We start from the raw sequence: 12,556 nt of genomic DNA, 5'->3' as shown, positions 1-12,556 counted from the left end.
AAATACACTACCAAGTTTTTATTGGTAACTACCAAGTTGGTATCAATCATGCAACTTTCTTTTGTTAATTTGTCGGCAGGCCAGGCACTTTAGCAAATTACGTAGGTTTAGATAAAAATCAATTGTACATTGCACAAGGGCTCAAAAATTATACAAGGTGTTCCTGTGTTTTCCGTATCCATATAAGGCGCTCGTTCAGTGCATGGTGCAGGGAAGAGAGAAGAAATTGGATAGCATAAACAATGCTGCATAAATCCTGGGAGAAAAGAAACTGCAAACTTTTGAGTGGCAATTTGAATAGAGACTGCTTACATCTTCAGCCAAGTCATTCATATACACTCCTTTGTACTTGGTGCAGAAAATTTCATCACCAAAAACCTTCAACTTGCAGAAGAATTTTTCATACTCATCCCTTGTCTACATGCGCGAATGAATTCAACACTCTCTTTCATAACCTGTCTTACTGCAGTTGCTTTCATCAGAAGGAAGATAGCTTTTATGTACAAACGACTAAGATAGATCAAGTTAACAAATAAACACTGTCGTTAAAGACTAGGCACACAGAAGATTTGCTTGATGTTCCAAAGGAAATAGCACATAAATTATCGCATTACATTGAATGTTCAGTTTTTCCCCCATGGAAAATACAGGTAGGAAGATACAAAAGAAGAATTACATTACTGCTACCTTGAGACAACTGTACATACAAAATTACAGGGGAACAACAGAACCAGGAGGCACCTTCAGAAACAAACCTGAGGATAATTTCAATTACAATTGGAGTATTTGCATACCAGTGTGTTGATTCAACCTTAGAGTTTCTGGGTGAGTTCTATCATCATGCAGGATGAGCACCTTCAGTGTACCAGATTCCCTTAACCAAGCAGCAACAACGGACCCTGTTGAAATAAACCGCCCAATATTGCTCTTAGCAACATGGAAGGGAGCACCTATTCTGATAAGAAGTGCCTGAACAACACGTCTGAGAGTGCCATCTCCAGCTACTTTACTGTGTTTGCCCCAACCTGTCAAAATGCTGTACAGAAGCAGGACTTGAATCTCAAGTTGTATATAACTTACCCAGACATTTGCAAGTATATAGAAAACACAGAAATGACAGTTTAAGAGCCTTTGAATATCCATAAAAAACACAGAGTCTTTGAATATCCCAAACAGATACTTGCTACAGACCCCAAACTATTGATTTGTACCTTAACTCTGGCAACTCGTGGCCTTCAAAAACAATGGATCGTATATTAAGCAGCCAAGCATGAACCATGGCTTGAGCAGCTCCAGATGACATTAGATGCAAATCCAAACAAGAAACGCACCACGCATTCTCCCACACATGCCGGCGGTTTCCTTCGAGCACGACCAGCTGAGCTCCTTGTCTCTACAGAAATTACAGAGGATTTGAAAACATGGAAGATAAAACCAGTAGAAGTCTATTATGCTTTTTGATTTTAGTGTTTTAGTTTTGGAAACGGACACACATGGTAGGAGGTTCTAAGCATCAAATTACAGACATCACTTTAGTTCAAGCAGCTTATAGTTCCTCCTTGCCAACAATTCAGCAACTTCTAAAACAGAATGACATAAATAAAAGAAGACCTTATTGCCAACATGTAAATCTGAGGTTATCGGGCAAGAGGAAGGTACACTTGAGCTGTTCAAAATATTGTTTTCTTTAAGGTTTTTACTATGTAAAATTTCCTACTGAAGCACTACAGCATGCAACTGCTGACAAGTACATTCTAGTCTAGCCTGGAGATCAGCCATACTTAATTAAAACCTATGAACAAGACCAATCCGTTTCCAAAGAATTAATCTTGTCAGACACCAAATTGCACTGTCTTTCATACTGAAGAATTAAGGACAGAATTCAGTGGGTATATGTCGGACACATTGTAACCGAGTTGGACACTAACCCATACGGTAGTATGTGCACTTTAAGTCAATTGCTTGAACATGCAAGAGATGTAGCTTACCTGACCAAAATGCCATAGCACATCTGTTAGCGCATTGTAAAATGCAGATGCTGTTGAAGCGTCCATGCGTTTTACTTCATCAAACAAAGTTTGAGCTTGAATCCATACATTTTCCCTACTCCCCATTAGAAGTCCATGAGCAACACCATATACCTGATTATCAAATAATCGGAGTTCCTCTAGTAATATGGAAGCATCTTCAAATGAGTTGCAGCGGCTGCAAGAAAACACCACCGTTACTGCCAACATAGAAATTTGTACTTTAAAAGTACAGAATCATCTTGATCATGGCTTGACATAAATGTTGGAGTCAGTAACAGGACGTTTATTCTCCGATCAACTCTATCTCGAGAAATATTTTTCTTCATGCATATCTTAATAAGATATAAACTACAGTTCAATGCATGACACTTCTTAGTTAAAAAGAATAGCACAGAGTTCAGTGAGGACATATGAGAAATAGCAAGAAGTACCCAGCAATACACAGGCGCTAGAGACAAAACTCTACCAGTTCACCAATTAAACCACAAGGCATCTATTGGAAAATAAAATAGAAGGGTAGTATGTCAATATGCTTATCCATTAGGCTTGGCAATGTCTGAAAGTGAGTTACATTGAGAAGAAAGAGAGCCTGTCGATACAAGCTGATCGAAAAAAATTCCCTCTTTCAACATCAAATGTTTTAAGTACTATTCCTGGAACCTACAAGCTCCTTCTGATTAAGATACAAGGGTAGAGATCATTAGCTACCCTAGTTAAACAACATGCTACAAATCTAAGTTACATTGACACGGATACATTTGTCCGTATCCGACACGGATATGAAGCGTCTGACACGGAGAAATATCAAAATTTGAGGTATATCACATACAATATGTGTCCGTGTGTGTCCGACACGGACATGTGGATATGTATCCGACACGGATTATTTTTGAAAGATGGCATGTCCATGTAACATTGCTACAAATGCATCATTGATGTATCTCAGATCTTACATAAGCGTATACTCAAAAACAAAAATCCAGGTGATCAGGCATACTGAATTAATGAAGTAATGCCGAAGAATCTGTCATGTGGTGCAGGAAGATGGTGGGAACCACGATAAAAGATAATACAAAGTATCAACAGAAGCTTCTTTAATTCCTCTCTCATCGACTTAGTTCTACGTATATTTGGTTTACCAATTGTTCTCAGTTTTAGCAACACAAGACAAATGTAATTAGTGTATGGCCTATAAGAGTAGCTACTATGATTTGTCAAATCACTAGTATTCTACTTTATTCTCACCGTATTTATGTATCCCAAGATCTTCATGCATCGTGCATCTACTAACCTTGTCAATCTGAATTGCCAAAATTTTGCTCTAAAACGCATATAACTAGTCTAACTTTTATCTTTCTTACCTCTACAGTCTAATTGATATGCAGATCACTCATATCGTACTTCCAAACATACCTTCAACCACCCATCCCTAATTCAGGGCAGCATCATCCCCGATCTCCCGACTTTGAACATCACACAATATATCAAAAGGTGCGATCGTATTTCAAATCCATCCTATCAAATAATGACATCATCTCTACTCAAAGTACTACTCAATTTTCATTTTGTATAGCTTTCCATTTTTTTCTTTGACAGAAAAAAACCTTTTCACTAAAGCAACTCTTTAAAGTTACTGACCTACTGACATGTGGACTCATTTCTTCTCGATTTTCATCCATTAATCTCGTAATACACAAAAAGAGGTCGAATCAAACAATAGTGCACTATTTCCCACCTTCTTTTTACATGAAAACTGAGGCTTAATCTCAATTTATCAGCAAGGTTATGACTTCCATTAAGTTACGCATAAGCTTCTATAAGACCATGATTACATGTTGGAGGACATGTCTGGATATTACAAAATAGATAGAATGTAATACTCTAGCTAGCATACATAATCTCAATTCTCCTGCTACACTCACATCAAACTCTATTATCTCGAGAAAAAAAAAAAACATGGCATGACATAACAGGATTACAGAAGAAAGTTTACCTGCAAGCATTCAAAATAGCTGAGAAGGTGACAACATTAGGTTTTATGTTCAGTTCATGCATTTTGTGGAAAAGTCCCAAGATGCACAATAGCTCCTGAGATTCTCCTTTGGCTTCTTCCTTCGAAGGATGTGCTTTTTCAGCGGCTAACTGCTCAAACAGCTGCATAACCCTGTCGTCATTGCTCTCCTTTCCTTCATTAGCATTTTGGAGAACCATACAAACAGATGATTCATTCATTAACTCATCAGTTTCAGAGGCAGCACCTTCTTGAAATTTCGTAATTGCAGACCTACCAAAGGCATCAATAATAGAATTATAAGTAACAACATTGGGCGGTTTTCCTTCCCTTGTCAATTCATCTAGCAATGACACAGCGGACTCTACCAGTCCATTCTTACATAAAGCATCAATCAAGGCACTATATAAAACAACGTCAGCCTCCAATCCCGCTTGTTTTAACTCCCTAAAAATCTCCATTGCCTCTTGATAGAGACCCCCTTTCGAGTACACATCAATCAACGTTGAGTAAGTCAATAAATTAGGAGTCAAGTTTTCTTCTTTCATATCTCTGAATAGCTTCTTAACCTCATCATATATACCCTGCTTTCCATAATTTCTCAAAAGCGCATTATAAGTCACCACATCCTTTTTTATGTTAGCCCGCTCCATCATTTTGCAAATACCCATAGCTTCTTGAAACCTTCCAAGGCTCGCATATATCGCTAGTAATGTGTTGTATGAAACCCTATCTAGTCGAATACCTAAATGCTTCATCTCATCAAACAAATTTAAAGCTTCCTCTAATTTTCCAGCTTTGGCACAACCATCAATCATAGTACTATAAGTTACAACATTAGGCAATACATTCTTCACCGTCATCTCAGACATTATCTCAAAAGCCAAATCCATCTGCCCACCTTTACATACAGCATCCAATAATGTATTGTAAGTAAATATATCTTGATCAATTCCCCTATTAACCATCTCACCAAACAAATTCTTCGCTTGCTCCCACAACCCACCACGACTACATACAGCAAGAAGCGAATTGAACGTTATCCGATCAGGCTGCACACCATTAGCCACCATTTCATCAAAAATCTCCACAGCTTTACTAAAATCCACACCCCCTTTAGCAAAAGCATCAATGACAGCATTATAAGTAACCAAATTAGGCTTCAACCCAGACTTTTTCATCGAATCAAAAACCATAAGCGCCTTTTCACAACAACCACTCCTCCCATAAGCACTAATCAAAGCTGAAAACGCGTAAACCGTATTCCCATACCCGTCTCTATTCGCAGTCTCGAAAACCCTCTTAGCTAAATCAACTCTTCCTAATCTCCCAAGTACACTAATCATAGAACTAGCTAGTTTCCCTTGCTCATTTCTTTTCTGTTCTCTTTGTATAGCAAACTCAAAACACCTAACAGCTTTAGAACACTCACCTCGATTCCCAAACTCACGTAACAAGAAGCCGTAATCGTCTGAACCACAAAACTTGGACTCATAACTCCTTAACACGCTGTCCAACGACCCGTCATCATCACGACTAAAACGTAACGCTTGTTGTAAAGCTTCCTCTGCTGCAGGACTACCAGAAGAAGTCTTGGGACCACGGAAATGAGTCTTGGAAGAAAATCTAGTTGACTTACGACCACGAAAATCAACACCAAGTTGAGATTTTGAAGTTGGAAGATGAGATAAGGACTGGAAGTTTGGGTTTTGTGAAACGTTTGGTTTTACGATATTTCTGTTTGTGGGTGAAGGATGATGATGATGATGAGAAGATGAAGAAGAGTTGAGAGTGAACTTGTGTGGTGGGTGTGGGTGAGAAGTAGTGAAGTGGTTTTGATGATGACGGTAGGGAGTGTGATGGTTTTGATTTGGTTTTGCTGTTGTTGTTAGTGAACAGTGTGGTGGTGTTGATGAAGCCATTTTGATTTTGAGGTGGGAGAAAATCTAGGGAGAGAGGATTTTAAGGACGAAAAGGAGACGCCATGGAAAAACAATTTTGTAGGTCAACGGTAGAAGACTTGTTTTTCGAAGAGGCTTTCTTTCATTCAGACATTAAAATCTTATCTACCTCTTTTTTGATAACTTGGTCACCACTCTATTGTATGTAGTTTGTGATCCAGGTTTTTTGTTACACGTGGATGTATAAGAAGATCTCTGATTTAATTGATTATAGGCTACTGAGATTTTTTATGATGATTTCGGGATTTGAAGTTTGGGGCAAGAGAAGTCAGAAATTGAAGGCCTTCAAGGAATTTTAGGTTAATGACTAGCATGTGTCCTCTGCTACGCATCAATTCGCCAAGTTGTTTCTCTTGTTAAGAAAAGAGAAACAATTTTCTAAAAATGGAAAAGATATACAATTCATATACATAAATTTTAGCTTTTAAATTAAGAAGACTATCTTAAAATTATTGAATTGTAATTAATAAATAGGAGAGATGTAATTTAAATAAACGTAGGGAAGTAACTCTAAAATCTTAAAATAGAGATATTAGAAATACACTGTTCGGTTGATAAGTGTGGCTCCTACAAACCCGGCTATCATATAGTGTAGAGACTAGATTTTGGACCCCGGGCATACGCCCGAGATCTATTAAATATTTTGTGTGCTGAAAAGGCTTTACAAAATGTCTCACACAAATTTTCGAACCAAAATATATTTTTATTGAAAATAAACCAAAATACGTTAATGAGCAGCGATTATGGTGCATAAGTACTTGGGAACTAAATGATCAAATTAAGATAACTTCTTCACTTTGTGGTTTAGGATATTAATACATAATTTTCAAATAGAATTATCTTAAACTCGATCTAGCTTGTATAATAATTTTCTTAGATTTACGGTGATTTAGCGGCAAATTTTCGAATCAGAATATATTTTTATTGAAAATAAACCGAAATACGTTAATGAGCAGCGATTATGGTACATAAGTACTTGGAAACGAAGGGATCAAATTAAGATAGCCTCTTCACTTTGTGGTTTAGATATTAATCCGTAATTTTCAAATGGAATTATCTTAAACTTGATCTAGCTTGTATAATAGTTTTATTTGATTTATGGTGATTTAGCGGTAAATCATCACTGCTCGGCTTATGTACTAAAGTATACAAATCACTCAAACAGATTGATTGTTTTTATATCCTCAAAGAATACACTACTCTTACTTGAAAAGATTTATCACATGAACATGTCCTACGAACGGGTGTCGTTATATTAAATTATTCTAAAAAATATTAGTAACTATGCATAGCTATTAGATATGAGAATTATATTAATTACTCATTTAAATTTCTTCCACCACTCTCTATAAAAAAGGAAATATCAAACCTTGATAAAACTCATCGACTTCTTTTTATTGTTAGGTTTAACAATAGAAGTTTGATTGAAGTTTTGTGAGAATGTTTAATGTGGTGAAGATAATATTAAAGTTACTTAAATAGCATGACATTCCCAATCACAATAAAAAAATTATGATAAACACTACTTAAAACGCAAAACTATATTTGTCGAGACATTTAGTCCCCACACATATAATACAAATATGTTTTAGGGTTATTAGTTCAATGCATTTGCATCAAGTTTCTAATTTTCCATTAATTATTCTTTGAGGTTAGTTTAATGTAGTACGTTGCATCCAGTTTCCAATTTCTCATTAATTATTCTTTGAGGTTAGTTCAATGCAGTTGCACAAAGTTTTCGATTTCTCGTTAATTATTATTTGAGGTTAGTTCAGTGTAATTGCATCAACTTTATGATTTCCCGTTAGTTATTCATTAAGGTTAATTCAGTACAGTTGCATCTAGTTTTCGATGTTTCGTTAATTAGTATTTGAGATTAGTTCATTGCATTTGCATCCAGGTTCCAATCTCTCGTTAATTACTCTTTGAGGTTAGTTAAATACATCTGCATCCAATTTCTGATTTCCCATTAATTGTTTTTGTAGGTTAGTTCGATAGTTTACAATTTTTATACAAATTACATACATGTAAGAGTCTATTTTTATAAACTCACTTTCGTTTTGGGTTCCTAATTACTCATGTGAGAAGGCTAAAAAAACGGACATTTATGCTTTGAGGTCAGTGCAATGCAATTACATCTGACTTCCGATTTCCAGTTAATTAACTATTTTTTTAGGTTATTTCAATGCATTTACATCCAATTTCTGATTTCCCGTTAGTTAATATCTGATTTTAGTTTAATGCAGTTGCATCCAGTTTTTGGTTTTCCGTTAATTATTCTTTGATGTTAGTTCAATATAGTTGCATCCAATTTCTGATTTTATGTTAATTGTTCTTTGAGGTTAGTTCAATGCATTTGCATCAAGTTTTCGATTTCCCGTTAATTATTTTTTTAGGTTAGTTCAATGCAGTTACATCAAATTTATAATTTCCCGTTAATTATTCAGTTAGGTTAGTTCAGTGCAGTTTCATCCATTTTTCAATATTTCGTTAATTAGTCTTTGAGATTTGTTCATTGCATTTAGATCCAGTTTCCGATTTTCCATTAATAACTCTTTAAGGTTAGTTCAATACATCTGCATCCAGTTTCTGATTATTTATGCTATGAGGTTAGTTCGATGCAATTATATCTGGTTTCTGATTTCCCGTTAATTATTCTTTGAGATTATTTCAATGCATTTGCATTTAGTTTCCGATTTCCCACCAATCATTCCATGAGGTTAGTTCAATGCAGTTGCATTCAGTTTTTTATTTTCTGTTAATTATTTTTTGAGTTTAGTTCAATGCATTTGCATCTAGTTTCTGGTTTCCCATTAATTATTATCTGAGGTTTGTTTGCGATTTCCCGTTAAATATTTTTCAATAATTTGCATCAAATTTCTAATTTCCCGTTAGTTATTATCTGACTTTAGTTTAATGCAATTGCATCAAGTTTTCGATTTCTAGTTAATTACTTTTTGAGTTTAGTTTATTTTAGTTGTATAAAGTTTCCGATTTCCCTTTAATTACTCTGAGCTCAGTTATGTATTTGAATCTAGTTTCTGATTTCCTTTTAATTATCCAATGTGGTGTGTAATACCAACTTCTACTAATCCATCTGTAGTGTCCTTGCAAACATGACATAAAAAGTAAATTATGTTTGATTTACTATGTGGGATCATCGAAGATTATCCAGTTCCCAATTTCCCATTAATTATTCTTTAAATTATGCATGACTCACTATGTGGAATCTTCAAAGATTATCTACGAACGGGTGTTGTTATATTAATTATTCTAAATAATATTTGAAAATATGCAGAATTATTATATATTAATATTATATTTATCACTCAACCAAATTTTTTATAACGTAAAAATCTCACTCTCCATTAAAAAAAAAAGAACCTACCTTTGATAAAAACCCTTCAACTTCATTTTGTTGTTTATTAAAATAAGTTTGATTGAAGTTTTGTGAGATTGCCTAATAAGGTGAAGTTTATATATATTGAAACTACTTGAATAGCAATGAGTTCCCAATCATATGAAAAGAGATAAAATAAACACCATTTTAAATGCAAAATTATACTTATCGAGACATTCCCACAACATATAACCCAACTATGTTTTGAGGTTAGTTCAATGCATTTGTATTCAGTTTATGATTTTTCGTTATTTATATTTTGAGGTTAGTTTAATGCAGTTGCATCCAATTTCCAATTCCCGTTATTTATTTTTTGAGATCAATTCAATGCAGTTGCATCCAGTTTCTGATTTCTCGTTAATTATTTTTTTCGATTAATTCAATACATTTGCATCCAATTTTCAATTTCACGTTTTTGCATCCGGTTTTACGATTTCGATTAATTATTCTCATGAGATTAGTTTAATGCATTGTCACCAAATACGGGTTTAAAACGTTTAAAACCCGAGATATTGCCAAAATCGGGTTCCAGCTTTAAAACCGGGTTTTCAACAAAATTACCCGTTTTAAACGATTTAAACCCCGTTTTCAGCGTTTTTTTAAACGCTTAAAACCCGAGAGTTTGAAAATCTCCGCTTAAAACTTTTTTTTTTTTTTTTTTTTTTTAAAGAAAATGCTAGAAAAGAAAAGGGTTTTGGAGTTTACCTTTTGAAGAGTGGAAGTTAGATTGACTTTTGAGACCGTTCTATTTTGCTTTAGACTATTAATAATTAATTGAAAATTTTAAAGTTATTAACTTATTTGTAGTTTAATTATGCCATTATTTAGTAATTAGTAGTATCTTATTTTGAATAGTGTTTTCGACCTGAATCTAAAACTTCTAGTATTTGGATGAGTTGATAATTTGATACTTTCATGTATTTGAATTTTTCTTTCATTTGTATTATTATTATTTTTTATTTTATGTGTCTATTTTTTTTTCCCATTTTATAGAAAATCAAACTCCTTATCTATTATATTATTTATCATCGGTTTTACCGTTTCTTTTTAATTTTATCATTGATATAATGCTTTTAAACCCGTTTTACCGTTTTAAACCCATTTTTATGCCCCACGTTTTTTCGCTTTTTTTCCGTTTTTTTTCCGAGGCGTTCCGTTTAAAACCACGAACTAAGTTTTTTCAAGTATACCGCTTTTTTCAATGGTTTAATGTATTTGCATCCAGTTTTCGATTTCTCGTTTATTATTTGATAAAGTTGTATTTGCATCTAGCTTTCGATTTTCCGTTAATTATTGTTTGAGGTTAGTTTAATGAATTTGTATCCAGTTTCCGATTTCCCATTAATTATTTCATGAGGTTAGTTCAATGCATTTGCATCCTGTTTATTTTTTAAGATTAGTTCAGTGCAGTTGCATCTGGTTTCCGATTTCCCGTTAATTATTTTTTAAGATTAGTTCCATACATTTACATCATGTTTCTAATTTATAATTAATTTTTCTTTGAGGTTAGTTCAATGCAGTTGCATCCAGTTTCCAATTTCCCGATAATTTAATCTTTGAGGGTTAGTTCAATACATTTGCATCCAGTTTCCGATTTTCCGACAATTATTTTTTATGTTAGTTTGATATATTTGCATCCAAGTTTTGATTTTCCGTTAATTATTATTTGAGATTAGTTTAATGCAGTTGTATCCATATTCCAATTTTCTATTAATTATTTTTTAAGATTAGTTTAATGTTTGCATTTGCATCCAGTTTATAATTCTCCGTTAAATATTATTTGAGGTTAGTTCGATGCGTTTGCATCCATTTTTCGGTTCCTCATTAATTGTTTTTTAACGTTAGTTTCATTCAGTATTATATATTTTTTAAAATATTTGTCATTATTGTTTTGCCGTTATTTTTGTTTAATTTTTTTTTTTTTTCATTTTCTATTATATATTTTGTGATGTTATTTTTTGTATAATTGTTTTTAACTATGTTCTGAGGCCGTTTTAAGGATATATTCAAAATAAATCGGTACTTTATCATAGACACTAAAATTGTATGATTTGTAATAGGGTATTAGTTTATACAAATCACCTATTTTTTAGCAATTTTTTTTTTATTTGATCTAATATATAAGAATTGGAACACTAAAAGTGTTTGATTCGTAATAGGAAAGTACCTTTTACGAATCACCAATTTTTTAGCAATTTTTTTTTTTTATTTGATCAAATATATAAGAATTGGAAATACTCTCAAACTCTTCAAATATAAAAATTATAAATACACTCAAACTCTTCAAAGATGTTCCATGTACGTAGGATTGTAGGCTATTAGAAAATACTATATTTCATATTAGAGTGCCACAGGATAGAGAAAAGGCTAACTCTCATATTAGAATGCCACATAGGAGAGAGAAAATCCTCTTTTAAAAGTCTCTGCTTTAGTATATAGATAGTAGATTTAGAAAAGTCTTATATCCACTAGCTACTGTGCATGTGGACCCACGTGGGATTCATAGATTTTTTTTTTAACTTATAAACGTTAAAATACTATTTTATCTCTCAAAAAGTTAAAATATTAATAAAAAAATATATATATAATTATCAAAATGCCCCTACGTCCACACACCTCCACTATTCACTCGACCCCTCGTTTTTCTATATATTAAAGATGTGGGTCATCTTGCTTCGAGATGTCCATATCTTAGGCGGCATGAAGGTCTCGAGGACAGGTTCTGTGTATTTTATTTTTTTTGGTTTTTGTTTAAAAATAAGGTGGAGCATCCATGTATATGTACTTATTAGCATGGACCAAAATATCGCCGATATATCCGATATATCGCCGATATATATCGGTATTTTGGTACACCAACATCGATATTTCCGATATATATCCACCGAATATAGAACCCTTTTTTTCCCAATATATATCGGAATTTCCGATATAACGATATATATCGACCGATATATCCGATATAAATTGTTGACTTTGACCGATATTGTTGACTTTGATCAAATATTGTTGACTTTGACCGATATATTGTTGATATTTCCGATATAATAGACGATATTTCCGATATAATCGACGATATTTCCGATATATCGACATACAAAACAAAATTTTGACTAGTCACAAAAAAAATGGATATATCCGATATATATCGGTT

At 33.5% G+C, this 12,556-nt stretch overlaps 1 protein-coding gene across 1 annotated transcript; it reads right to left on the bottom strand.

Moving 5' to 3' along the window:
- Positions 1 to 568: 568 nt before the first annotated feature.
- GUN1 (s uncoupled 1) lies at positions 569 to 6,085 on the bottom strand. The gene is made up of 4 exons (XM_086575814.1): positions 4,024 to 6,085; positions 1,989 to 2,205; positions 1,212 to 1,393; positions 569 to 1,036 (listed from the first exon to the last, which is right to left on the bottom strand). The coding sequence occupies exons 1-4, from the start codon at positions 5,961 to 5,963 to the stop codon at positions 772 to 774; spliced, it is 2,604 nt and encodes an 867-aa protein (XP_086431940.1). The 5' UTR covers positions 5,964 to 6,085; the 3' UTR covers positions 569 to 771.
- Positions 6,086 to 12,556: the final 6,471 nt, after the last annotated feature.

Source organism: Coptis chinensis, chromosome 8, assembly GCF_015680905.1.
Source record: "Coptis chinensis isolate HL-2020 chromosome 8, ASM1568090v1, whole genome shotgun sequence".
Classification (NCBI taxonomy): domain Eukaryota; kingdom Viridiplantae; phylum Streptophyta; class Magnoliopsida; order Ranunculales; family Ranunculaceae; genus Coptis; species Coptis chinensis.
The sequence above is the reverse complement of the archived record's forward strand: the minus strand, read 5'-3'. Positions and strand labels throughout refer to the sequence as shown.

Bases quoted from the DNA above. Each gene is read 5' to 3' on its own strand.
- GUN1 (XM_086575814.1), bottom strand. From the start codon at position 5,963: ATGGCTTCATCAACACCACCACACTGTTCACTAACAACAACAGCAAAA. The intron at 1,394-1,988 runs GTAAGCTACATC...TAATTTCTGTAG, and splicing joins TGCTATGGCATTTTGGTCAG to AGACAAGGAGCTCAGCTGGT. The intron at 1,037-1,211 runs GTACAAATCAAT...GCTTCTGTACAG, and splicing joins CACGAGTTGCCAGAGTTAAG to CATTTTGACAGGTTGGGGCA.